We start from the raw sequence: 13644 nt of genomic DNA on the forward strand, positions 1-13644 counted from the left end.
TTAGGAGTTGGGGGTTAGGTTTAGGAGTTAGGGGTTAGGTGTTAGAGAAAATAGGATATTTAGTGTGAATCAATTGTTAAAATGGTCCTCACAAGTATAGTGCTATATAACTGTGTGTGTGTGTGTGTGTGTGTGTGTGTGTGTGTGTGTGTGTGTGTGTGTGTGTGTGTGTGTGTGTGTGTGTGTGTGTGTGTGTGTGTGTGTGTGTGTGTGTATAACTGTAACCTGTAGTGAAGGGTCTCCCTCCATGACAGTGTATATAACACTCTGTCCCTGGGGGCTGGTAGCGTTGATATACAGGACCGGGGTGGACACGGGGACATCCTCCCTCACTGTGATGCCATAGAAAGGCTTGTCAAACACCGGCATGGCCTTGTTCATGATAGTGACAGGTAGCTCCACCTCACTGGACAGGGAAGGGGAGCCACCATCTTGAGCTACGATGGTGAGTTTGTATTCAGCGTTGGACAGGTCGGCTTCGAGGGAACGCTTGAGGATCAGTTCACCTCTTAGAGGGTCCACCTGGAGAGGAGAAGAGAAACTTAATTTTCTCTTTACAGAGAAAGTTGTCATAAATCTGTGGCTGATCTCACACAGTGTCCTCCTGTCTAAAATACATACAGTACCAGTCAAAAGTTTGGGTTTTACATTGTAGAATAATAGTGAAGACACCAAAACTATGAAATAACACATGTGGAATCATGTAGTAACCAAACATTTGTTATATTTGAGCCAACAAGTGCTCAGCATATGTGGGAACTCCTTCAAGACTGTTGGAAAAGCATTCCAGGTGAAGCTGGTTGAGAGAGAATGCCAAGAGTGTGCAAAGCTGTCATCAAGGCAAAGGATGGCTCACTTTGAAGAATCTAAAATCTAAAATATATTTTGATTTGTTTAACACTTTTTCTGGTTACTACATGATTCCATATGTGTTATTTCATAGTTTTGATGTCCTCAATATTATTCTACAATGTAGAAAATAGTAAAAAATAAACAAAAAACCTTTGAATGAGTAGGTGTGTCTAAACTTTTGACTGGTACTGTATACTAGCAGGAACTATGGGTGGGTATGAGTACTCGAGAACATAATTCAAAGTTTGTATTCTATTACTAATAATCAAATACAAGTACTAGACATTAACCAGTGTCTATTGTTTGGGGTATGTCAAATCCAGTGAAAATCCAGACTCATTTGCAGATGTGTATCAGACCAACTAGCAATTTGGAACAATCGTAAACTTGCTACTACTTCAGCACTCAAGTAAACAAAAATAATTTACTCGAACATAGATATTGAAAGTACTCAAACACAGATATTCTTTCAAAAATGCCCATCGCTAACAGCGATAAATATACATATAAAGGTTTCTCCACCTGGAAGTTCCGATGCTCCTCTTTCAGTGTGTAAACGACATCACCGTTGAGCCCAGAGTCTCTGTCTGATGCTGAGACCCTGTACACCACGGAGCCTGGGTCTGACTCCACCTGGTCAACACACACACACACACACACACACACACACACACACACACACACACACACACACACACACACACACATACACACACACACACACACACACACACACACACACACACACACACACACACACACACACACACACACACACACACACACACACACACTGCTGAGACCCTGTACACCACGGAGCCTGGGTCGTACTTAACCTGGTCAATAGACACACACACACACACACACACACACACACACACACACACACACACACACACACACACACACACACACACACACACACACACACACACACACACACACACACACTGAGACCCTGTACACCACGAAGCCTGGGTCTGACTCCACCTAGTCAACAGACACACACACACACACACACACACACACACACACACACACACACAGCTGAGACCCTGTACACCACGGTGCCTGGTCCACACACCTACCTGGACAGCAGCGTAGTACGGCAAGTCAACAAACTCCGGAGCATTGTCATTCACATCCTCCACCTTTAGGGGGAGACAAACTCCAACTGTTGGTCTCTAATAATAATAATAATGTATATCTAATGTATCTCTCTCTCTCTCTCTCTCTCTCTCTCTCTCTCTCTCTCACTCTCTGTCTCTCTGTCTCTCTCCCACTCTGTCTCTCTCACTCTCTCTCACTCTCTGTCTCTCTCACTCTCTGTCTCTCTCACTCTCTATCTCTCACTCTGTCTCTCTCACTCTCTCTCACTCTCTGTCCCTCTCTCACTCAGTCTCTCTCTCACTCTGTCTCTCTCACTCTCTCTCACTCTCTGTCTCTCTCTCACTCTCTGTCTCTCTCTCACGCTCTCTCACTCTCTGTCTGTCTCGAGCTCACTGTCTCTCACTCTCTGTCTCTGTCTCTCTTTCACGCTGTCTCTCTCTTTCTCTCTCACTCTTTATCCCTCACTCGTCCTCTCTCACTCTCTGTCTCTGTCTCTAAAAATAACTAAATATTTCCCTCTCTCTCAAACACCCACCTGAACCTTGACAGTAACTCTAGCAACCCTCAGTCGGTCGTAGACTCTGCTGGCTTCGACCACCAGTTCATAGCTGTCCTGCTCCTCGCGGTCAAACGGTATTCCCATGGTCAGGACCACCCCGGAAGTGGGGCGCACCGTGAAGCGACCGCCGGCATTCAGCAGCGTGTACTTCAGCTGCTCGTTAAGCCGGTGTCCCACTGCGTTCACCACGGTCACTATGGAAATGTTGCCATCGTTCTCGGCGACGGAGGACGAGTAGACGGGGAGGGAGAAGAGGAGGCCGCTGTCCATCGCTTCACGGACCAGGATGGTTACTAACACTGTGCTGGAGAAACGACCATCCCACACCTGGGGATAGGTCGATAGCTTTAGTGTTTCATATAACAAGATTTACAGCTGGTTAGAGGGTATTTTACAGCTGGTTAGAGGGTATTTTACAGCTGGTTAGAGGGTATTTTACAGCTGGTTAGAGGGTATTTTATAGCTGGTTGGAGGGTATTTTACAGCAGTTAAGAGGGTATTTTACAGCAGTTAAGAGGGTATTTTACAGCTGGTTAGAGGGTATTTTAAAGAAGTTAAGAGGGTATTTTACAGCTGGTTAGAGGGTATTTTACAGCTGGTTGGAAGGTATTTTACAGCTGGTTGGAAGGTATTTTACAGCTGGTTGGAGGGTATTTTACAGCAGTTAAGAGGGTATTTTACAGCAGTTAAGAGGGTATTTTACAGCTGGTTAGAGGGTATTTTAAAGAAGTTAAGAGGGTATTTTACAGCTGGTTAGAGGGTATTTTACAGCTGTTTGGAGGGTATTTTACAGCTGGTTGGAGGGTATTTTACAGCTGTTTGGAGGGTATTTTACAGTAGTTAAGAGGGTATTTTACAGCAGTTAAGAGGGTATTTTACAGCTGGTTAGAGGGTATTTTACAGCTGTTTGGAGGGTATTTTACAGCAGTTAAGAGGGTATTTTACAGCTGGTTAGAGGGTATTTTACAGCTGGTTAGAGGGTATTTTACAGCTGTTTGGAGGGTATTTTACAGCAGTTAAGAGGGTATTTTACAGCAGTTAAGAGGGTATTTTACAGCTGGTTAGAGGGTATTTTACAGCAGTTAAGAGGTTATTTTACAGCTGTTTGGAGGGTATTTTACAGAAGTTAAGAGGTTATTTTACAGCTGTTTGGAGGGTATTTTACAGCGCTTTGGAGGGTATTTTACAGCTGTTTGGAGGGTATTTTACAGCTGTTTGGAGGGTATTTTACAGCTGTTTGGACGGTATTTTACAGCTGTTTGGAGGGTATTTTACAGCTGTTTGGAAGGTATTTTACAGCACTTTGGAGGGTATTTTACAGCTGTTTGGAGGGTATTTTACAGCTGTTTGGAGGGTATTTTACAGCTGTTTGGAGGGTATTTTACAGCTGTTTGGAGGGTATTTTACAGAAGAGGGTATTTTACAGCTGTTTGGAGGGTAATTTACAGCAGTTAAGAGGGTATTTTACAGCAGTTAAGAGGGTATTTTACAGCTGTTTGGAAGGTTTTTTACAGCGCTTTGCACAAATTGTATGCTACACTTTGCAAGTTGCGTGGCCTGGACAACATCTGATTGGTTGAATCAAGGAATACGTTCAAAAAGTTTAGACCAGGAAACAGCAGCATCTTAGACACTGGACCACTATTGATTACCTCTTACTTTGAAGAGATAAATCAGGTTATTGATCACCTAGATGTTAAATAAAGATAGTAACAGGTTATTGATCACCTAGATGTTGAATAAAGATAGTATCAGGTTATTGATCACCTAGATGTTAAATAAAGATAGTAACAGGTTATTGATCACCTAGATGTTGAATAAAGATAGTAACAGGTTATTGATCACCTAGATGTTGAATAAAGATAGTAACAGGTTATTGATCACCTAGATGTTGAATAAAGCTGGTATCAGGTTATTGATCACCTAGATGTTGAATAAAGATAGTAACAGGTTATTGATCACCTAGATGTTGAATAAAGATAGTAACAGGTTATTGATCACCTAGATGTTGAATAAAGATAGTAGCAAGTTATTGATCACCTAGATGTTGAATAAAGATAGTAACAGGTTATTGATCACCTAGATGTTGAATAAAGATAGTAACAGGTTATTGATTACCTAGATGTTGAATAAAGATAATAACAGGTTATTGATCACCTCTTACTTTGAAGAGATAAATCAGGTTATTGATCACCTAGATGTTGAATAAAGATAGTAACAGGTTATTGATCACCTAGATGTTGAATAAAGATAGTAACAGGTTATTGATCACCTAGATGTTGAATAAAGATAGTAACAGGTTATTGATTACCTAGATGTTGAATAAAGATAGTAACAGGTTATTGATCACCTCTTACTTTGAAGAGATAAATCAGGTTATTGATCACCTAGATGTTGAATAAAGATAGTAACAGGTTATTGATCACCTCTTACTTTGAAGAGATAAATCAGGTTATTGATCACCTAGATGTTGAATAAAGATAGTAACAGGTTATTGATCACCTAGATGTTGAATAAAGATAGTAACAGGTTATTGATCACCTAGATGTTGAATAAAGATAGTAACAGGTTATTGATCACCTCTTACTTTGAAGAGATAAATCAGGTTATTGATCACCTAGATGTTGAATAAAGATAGTAACAGGTTATTGATCACCTCTTACTTTGAAGAGATAAATCAGGTTATTGATCACCTAGATGTTGAATAAAGATAGTAACAGGTTATTGATCACCTAGATGTTGAATAAAGATAGTAACATAATGACCTTGACGTTGAAGCGGTAACGGTCCTTGGAGAGGTTGCGGTTCTTGACGGTGAGAACGCCAGTGGAACGTTCCATGGAGAAGTGTTCGAGGTTCCGGTCAGCCAGGGTGTACACCAGGGCAGAGGTCACAGAGAGGTCAGCAGGGGTCACGGCGGGGTCAGGCGTCAGGTCCGGGTCAAAGGCCGTGACCCTCAGGGCCTCGACCCCGGGGTAGGTGGGGAGGAGGAGGACCGTCTCATAGGAGTCTTGGGAGAACTTAGGAGGGGAGTCGTTGATGTTCACCACCTGGTGGAGGACAGGGAAAAATAAACAGCATTTAAATGACCTTTGACAATTACACTAAACATTATTTAAAGGATATTTAACATGACATATAATTACAGTTCAAGGTCCTTTACATGTATTTTTTACGTATTATAGTATTCATAAATAAATAAATAAAAATGTAAGGTTTTTGAAGCAGCCTTCGAAAGCTACAGTCTGGGATCTGGGAATATGTTCAACGGTAATTTCAAATCTTTGATATATATGTACCGATTGATTGTTGTTTTTCGAATCTCAGACTGTAGCTTTAAGGTAACTTAGTTACGGTTGGAGATACATAAAGGATGTAAAGTGAAGGTGAAAAGAAGAAGAAGAATCAGTGTATAGATGTATCACCTTGATATGGACCTGAGCTGGGTTGTCTGCTGTTCTCTGGGGTCTCCCACTGTCCCTCACATGGACCCGGAAGGAGAAGGCAGAGAACGTCTCGTAGTCCAGAGTAGAGATGGTTCTACATTAGAATCAGGATATGAACATATGAGAAGTAGTCCGTCAGACCTCTTTACAATGTAATACATCCACTACTAATATTAAGCACACACCAACGCAGACACAGACATAAACAGACACAGACACACAAAAAAAATAAAGTACAAAAAAAAAAAGTGTTTAATTTAACTTCACTAGGGTAGGGGGCAGCATTCGGAATTTTGGGTGAAAAGCATGCCCAAAGTAAACATGCCTGCTACTCAGGCCCAGAAGCTAGGATATGCATATAATTGGTAGATTTGGATAGAAAACACTCTAAAGTTTCCAAAACGGTTAAAATAATGTCTGTGAGTATAACAGAACTGATATGGCAGGCGAAAACCAGAGGAAAATCCATCCAGGAAGTACTATTATATTGAAAGCCTATCCACCATACAAAGACTTAGGACCCAGTTCACGACCTCCATGTCTTCCTCTACATGTGACCAGTCTTTAGGCATTGTTTCAGGCTTTTACTCTGAAAAATTATGGAGATACAGCACTTTCGATGAGTGGACAGTGGGCATTTCCAGACATGAGTCCAGCGCGTGATCGGGAGCACGCCTTTCTTGTTTCTCCTTTTCTATTGACGAAGCTTTTGTCCGGTTGAAATATTATTGATTATTTATGACAAAAACAACCTGAGGATTGATTTTAAACATCGTTTGACATGTTTCTACGAACTTTTATTGCACTTTTTAGATTTTTCGTCTGTCTGTTGTGACCGTAGTTTGTTCCAATGGATTGCTGAACAAAACGCACCAACAAAACTGAGGGTTTTGGACATAAAGAGGGACATTATCGAACACAACGAACATTTATTGTGTAACATGGAGTCTTGTGAGTGCAACCATATGAAGATCATCTAAGGTAAGTGATTAATTTTATTGCTATTTCTGACTTGTGTAACTCATCTACTTGGCTGGTAACTGTTTGTAATGATTTGTCTGGTGGCGCTGTTCTCAGATAATGGCATGGTATGCTTTAGCCGTAAAGCCTTTTTGAAATCTTACATCGTGGTTGGATTAACAAGAAGTTAATCTTTAAACCCATGTTTAACACTTTTACATTTTTAAGAATGAGTATTTCTGTTTTTGAAAATTTGGCGCTCTGCAATTTCACTGGATGTTGGCCAGGTGGGACGCTAGTCCACACGCCCTAGTGAGGTTAATTCCTAAAACTCATTCATAAATTCATAAAAATATATTGAAGCCAGTCGCTAAAGAGATTGGTCATAAATTCCCTGAATGGATCTCTGGATGATACAGGGGGGTGTAGTGAAGAAAAACATATTTTACACACTAGAACAGAGGCACCAAACCCACCTAATGGACCCGGTCCCAGAGTCCACGGTGAAGAAGGATCTAGCGGTCTCATCTATGATGTTGAACACCAGCAGGGCGTTCAGGTTACGGTCACGGTCCGTAGCCTGTACGACCAGAGGGTTACCGTCCTCCCCGAGGACCACACTGTTGACCGGAGCAGCCTCGCTGATAACACCTATGTAACTGGAGTTAACACACACACACACACGCGCACACGCACACACACACACACACACACACACACACACACACACACACACACACACACACACACACACACACACACACAAGCGCACACGCACACACACACACACACACACACACACACACACACACACACACACACACACACACACACACACACACAGTGAGAAGCCTGTCCCAAATAAATACTATATAAAATAGAGGGTTACCATCCCTGTCCCAATAGAGGGTTACCATCCCAATAGAGGGTTACCATCCATGTCCCAATAGAGGGTTACCATCCCAATAGAGGGTTACCATCCATGTCCCAATAGAGGGTTACCATCCCAATAGAGGGTTACCATCCATGTCCCAATAGAGGGTTACCATCCATGTCCCAATAGAGGGTTACCATCCCAATAGAGGGTTACCATCCATGTCCCAATAGAGGGTTACCATCCCAATAGAGGGTTACCATCCATGTCCCAATAGAGGGTTACCATCCATGTCCCAATAGAGGGTTACCATCCCAATAGAGGGTTACCATCCATGTCCCAATAGAGGGTTACCATCCATGTCCCAATAGAGGGTTACCATCCATGTCCCAATAGAGGGTTACCATCCATGTCCCAATAGAGGGTTACCATCCCAATAGAGGGTTACCATCCATGTCCCAATAGAGGGTTACCATCCATGTCCCAATAGAGGGTTACCATCCATGTCCCAATAGAGGGTTACCATCCCAATAGAGGGTTACCATCCATGTCCCAATAGAGGGTTACCATCCATGTCCCAATAGAGGGTTACCATCCATGTCCCAATAGAGGGTTACCATCCATGTCCCAATAGAGGGTTACCATCCCAATAGAGGGTTACCATCCATGTCCCAATAGAGGGTTACCATCACAATATAGGGTTACCATCCATGTCCCAATGGTCATGATAACATTCAAAAAGTATCCAAAAGTATCCATTGTCACATAATTTCCTATTAAATACTTGTAAATGAATATGGCAAAGCTGCCCCCTCTCCCCTTTGCTTTTACAAATGTTTATAAAATCACATTACTTTCAGGTCAAAAGTAAAATATGTTGATGTACCTGAGCTGTTGGAACACAGGTGGACAGTCGTTCTGGTCTCCCACCTGGACACTGACCGTAGCACTGGTCTCCACTCCAGCCATGCTCAATGCACGCACCACCAGAGAGTAAGAACCTGTACGCTAAATAAACACACACCATCAGAGTAAGAGCCTGTACACTATATAAACACACACCATCAGAGAGTAACAACCTGTACACTATATAAACACACACCATCAGAGAGTAACAACCTGTACACTATATAAACACACACCACTAGAGAGTAACAACCTGTACACTATATAAACACACACCATCAGAGAGTAACAACCTGTACGCTACATAAACACACACCATCAGAGTAACAACCTGTACACTATATAAACACACACCATCAGAGTAACAACCTGTACACTATATAAACACGCACCATCAGAGAGTAACAACCTGTACACTATATAAACACACACCATCAGAGAGTAACAACCTGTACACTATATAAACACACACCATCAGAGAGTAACAACCTGTACACTATATAAACACACACCATCAGAGAGTAACAACCTGTACACTATATAAACACACACCATCAGAGTAACAACCTGTACACTATATAAACACACACCACCAGAGTAACAACCTGTACACTAAATAAACACGCACCATCAGAGAGTAACAACCTGTACACTATATAAACACACATTACTAGAGAGTAACAACCTGTACACTATATAAACACACACCATCAGAGTAAGAGCCTGTACACTATATAAACACACACCATCAGAGAGTAACAACCTGTACACTATATAAACACACACCATCAGAGAGTAACAACCTGTACACTATATAAACACACACCATCAGAGTAAGAGCCTGTACACTATATAAACACACACCATCAGAGAGTAACAACCTGTACACTATATAAACACACACCATCAGAGTAAGAGCCTGTACACTATATAAACACACACCACCAGAGAGTAACAACCTGTACACTATATAAACACACACCATCAGAGAGTAACAACCTGTACACTATATAAACACACACCACCAGAGAGTAACAACCTGTACACTATATAAACACACACCATCAGAGAGTAACAACCTGTACACTATATAAACACACATTACTAGAGAGTAACAACCTGTACACTATATAAACACACACCATCAGAGAGTAACAACCTGTACACTATATAAACACACACCACCAGAGAGTAACAACCTGTACACTATATAAACACACACCATCAGAGTAACAACCTGTACACTATATAAACACGCACCATCAGAGAGTAACAACCTGTACACTATATAAACACACACCATCAGAGAGTAACAACCTATACACTATATAAACACACACCATCAGAGTAACAACCTGTACACTATATAAACACGCACCATCGGAGAGTAACAACCTGTACACTATATAAACACACACCACCAGAGAGTAACAACCTGTACACTATATAAACACACACCATCAGAGTAACAACCTGTACACTATATAAACACGCACCATCAGAGAGTAACAACCTGTACACTATATAAACACGCACCATCAGAGAGTAACAACCTGTACACTATATAAACACACACCATCAGAGTAACAACCTGTACACTATATAAACACGCACCATCAGAGAGTAACAACCTGTACACTATATAAACACACACCATCAGAGTAAGAGCCTGTACACTATATAAACACACATTACTAGAGAGTAACAACCTGTACACTATATAAACACACACCATCAGAGAGTAACAACCTATACACTATATAAACACACACCATCAGAGTAACAACCTGTACACTATATAAACACACACCATCAGAGTAACAACCTGTACACTATATAAACACGCACCATCAGAGAGTAACAACCTGTACACTATATAAACACACACCATCAGAGTAAGAGCCTGTACACTATATAAACACACACCATCAGAGAGTAACAACCTGTACACTATATAAACACACACCATCAGAGAGTAACAACCTGTACACTATATAAACACACACCATCAGAGAGTAACAACCTGTACACTATATAAACACACAACACCAGAGAGTAACAACCTGTACACTATATAAACACACACCATCAGAGAGTAACAACCTGTACACTATGTAAACACGCACCATCAGAGAGTAACAACCTGTACACTATATAAACACGCACCATCAGAGAGTAACAACCTATACACTATATAAACACACACCACCAGAGAGTAACAACCTATACACTATATAAACACACACCATCAGTGTAAGAGCCTGTACACTATATAAACACGCACCATCAGAGAGTAACAACCTATACACTATATAAACACGCACCATCAGAGAGTAACAACCTGTACACTATATAAACACACCATCAGAGAGTAACAACCTGTACACTATATAAACACACACCATCAGAGAGTAACAACCTGTACACTATATAAACACACACCATCAGAGAGTAACAACCTGTACACTATATAAACACACACCATCAGAGAGTAACAACCTGTACACTATATAAACACACACCACCAGAGAGTAACAACCTATACACTATATAAACACACACCATCAGAGAGTAACAACCTGTACACTATATAAACACGCACCATCAGAGAGTAACAACCTATACACTATATAAACACACACCATCAGAGAGTACAACCTGTACACTATATAAACACGCACCATCAGAGAGTAACAACCTGTACACTATATAACACACACCATCAGAGAGTAGCAACTGTACACTATAAAACCACACCATCAGAGTAAGAAAGCCTGTACACTATATAAACACACACCATCAGAGAGTAAACACCTGTACACTATATAAAACACACACACACCAGAGAGTAACAACCTGTACACTATATAACACACACCATCAGAGAGTACAACCTGTACACTATATAAACACACACCACCAGAGAGTAACAACCTGTACACTATATAAACACCACCATCAGAGTAACAACCTGTACACTATATAAACACACACCACAGAGAGTAACAACCTGTACACTATATACAACCACCATCAGAGAGTAACAACCTGTACACTATTAAACACACACCATCAGAGAGTAACAACCTGTACACTATATAAACACACACACTAGAGAGTAACACCTGTACTCTATATAACACACACCATCAGAGTAAGAGCCTGTACACTATATAAACACACACCATCAGAGAGTAACAACCTGTACACTATATAAACACACACCATCAGAGAGTAACAACCTGTACACTATATAAACACAATCACTAGAGAGTAACAACCTGTACTATATAACCACACACCATCAGAGTAACAACCTGACCTAATAAACACACACCATCAGAGAGTAACACTGTACACTATATAAACACACACCATCAGAGAGTAACAACCTATACACTATATAAAAACACACCCCACCAGAGAGTAACAACCTATACACTATATAAACACACACCATCAGAGTAAGAGCCTGTAAACTATATAAACACACACCATCAGAGAGTAACAACCTGTACACTATATAAAACACACACACCACAGAGGTAACAAACCTGTACACTATATAAACACACACCATCAGAGAGTAACAACCTGTACACTATATAACACACATACTAGAGAGTAACAACCTGTACACTATATAACAACACCACCATCAGAGTAAGAGCCTGTACACTATATAACACACACCATCAGAAGTAACAACCTGTACACTATATAAACACACACCATCAAGAGTAACAACCTTACACACATATAAACACACACCATCAGTAGAGCCTGTACACTATATAAACACACACCATCAGAGAGTAACAACCTGTACACTATATAAACACACACCATCGAGAGTAAACCTGTACACTATTAAACACACACCACCAGAGAGTAACAACCTGTACACTATATAAACACACACCATCAGAGAGTAACAACCTGTACACTATATAAACACACACCACCAGAGAAGTAACAACCTGTACACTATATAAAACACACACCATCAGAGAGTAACAACCTGTACACTATATAAACACACATACAGAGAGTAACACCTGTACACTATATAAACACACACCATCAGAGAGTAACAACCTGTACACTATATAAACACACACCACACAGAGATAACACCTGTACACTATATAAACACCACCATCAGAGTAACAACCTGTACACTATATAACACCACCATCAGAGAGTAACAACCTGTACACTATATAAACACCCACCATCAGAGAGTAACAACCTTACACTATAAAAACACACACCATCAGAGTAACAACCTGTACACTAATAAACCACGCACATCAGAGAGTAAACACCTGTACACTATATAAACACACACACACAGAGTACACAACCTGTACACTATATAACACACACCATCAGAGTAACAACCTGTACACTATATAAACACGCACCATCAGAGAGTAACAACCTGTACACTATATAAACAACACCATCAGAGAGTACAACCTGTACACTATATAAACACACAACCATCAGAGTAACAACCTGTACACTATATAAACACACACCATCAGAGAGTAACAACCTGTACACTATATAAACACACACCACTCAGGAGATTAACAACCTGTACACTATATAAACACACACCATCAGAGAGTAACAACCTGTACACTATATAAACAAACCCCCATCAGAGTAAACCTGTACACTATAATAACACACACACCAGAGAGTAACAACCTGTACACTATATAAACACAACACACACATCAGAGAGTAACAACCTGTACACTATATAACACACACCACGAGAGTAACAACCTGTACACTATATAAACACACAACCATCAGAGACGTAAAAAACCTGTAACACGTATATAAACAAGAAAACATACTAGAGAGTTAACAAGCCTTAAAAAACACTTAAATAAACACACACACAGAAAGCTGTACACATA

At 40.6% G+C, this 13644-nt stretch overlaps 1 protein-coding gene across 1 annotated transcript in view; it reads right to left on the bottom strand.

Moving 5' to 3' along the window:
* Positions 1 to 13644, bottom strand: part of LOC120021179 (protocadherin Fat 3-like) — a 150975-nt gene that overhangs the window by 114220 nt on the left and 23111 nt on the right. The window contains exons 3-10 of the mRNA XM_038964816.1: positions 8688 to 8809; positions 7404 to 7586; positions 5947 to 6061; positions 5287 to 5571; positions 2498 to 2848; positions 1941 to 2003; positions 1375 to 1485; positions 226 to 522 (exon numbers count right to left, since the gene is read on the bottom strand). Coding sequence (XP_038820744.1) covers positions 226 to 522; positions 1375 to 1485; positions 1941 to 2003; positions 2498 to 2848; positions 5287 to 5571; positions 5947 to 6061; positions 7404 to 7586; positions 8688 to 8809 — 1527 coding nt within the window. The remainder of the gene's footprint in view (positions 1 to 225; positions 523 to 1374; positions 1486 to 1940; positions 2004 to 2497; positions 2849 to 5286; positions 5572 to 5946; positions 6062 to 7403; positions 7587 to 8687; positions 8810 to 13644) is intronic.

Source organism: Salvelinus namaycush, chromosome 26, assembly GCF_016432855.1.
Source record: "Salvelinus namaycush isolate Seneca chromosome 26, SaNama_1.0, whole genome shotgun sequence".
NCBI lineage: Eukaryota > Metazoa > Chordata > Actinopteri > Salmoniformes > Salmonidae > Salvelinus > Salvelinus namaycush.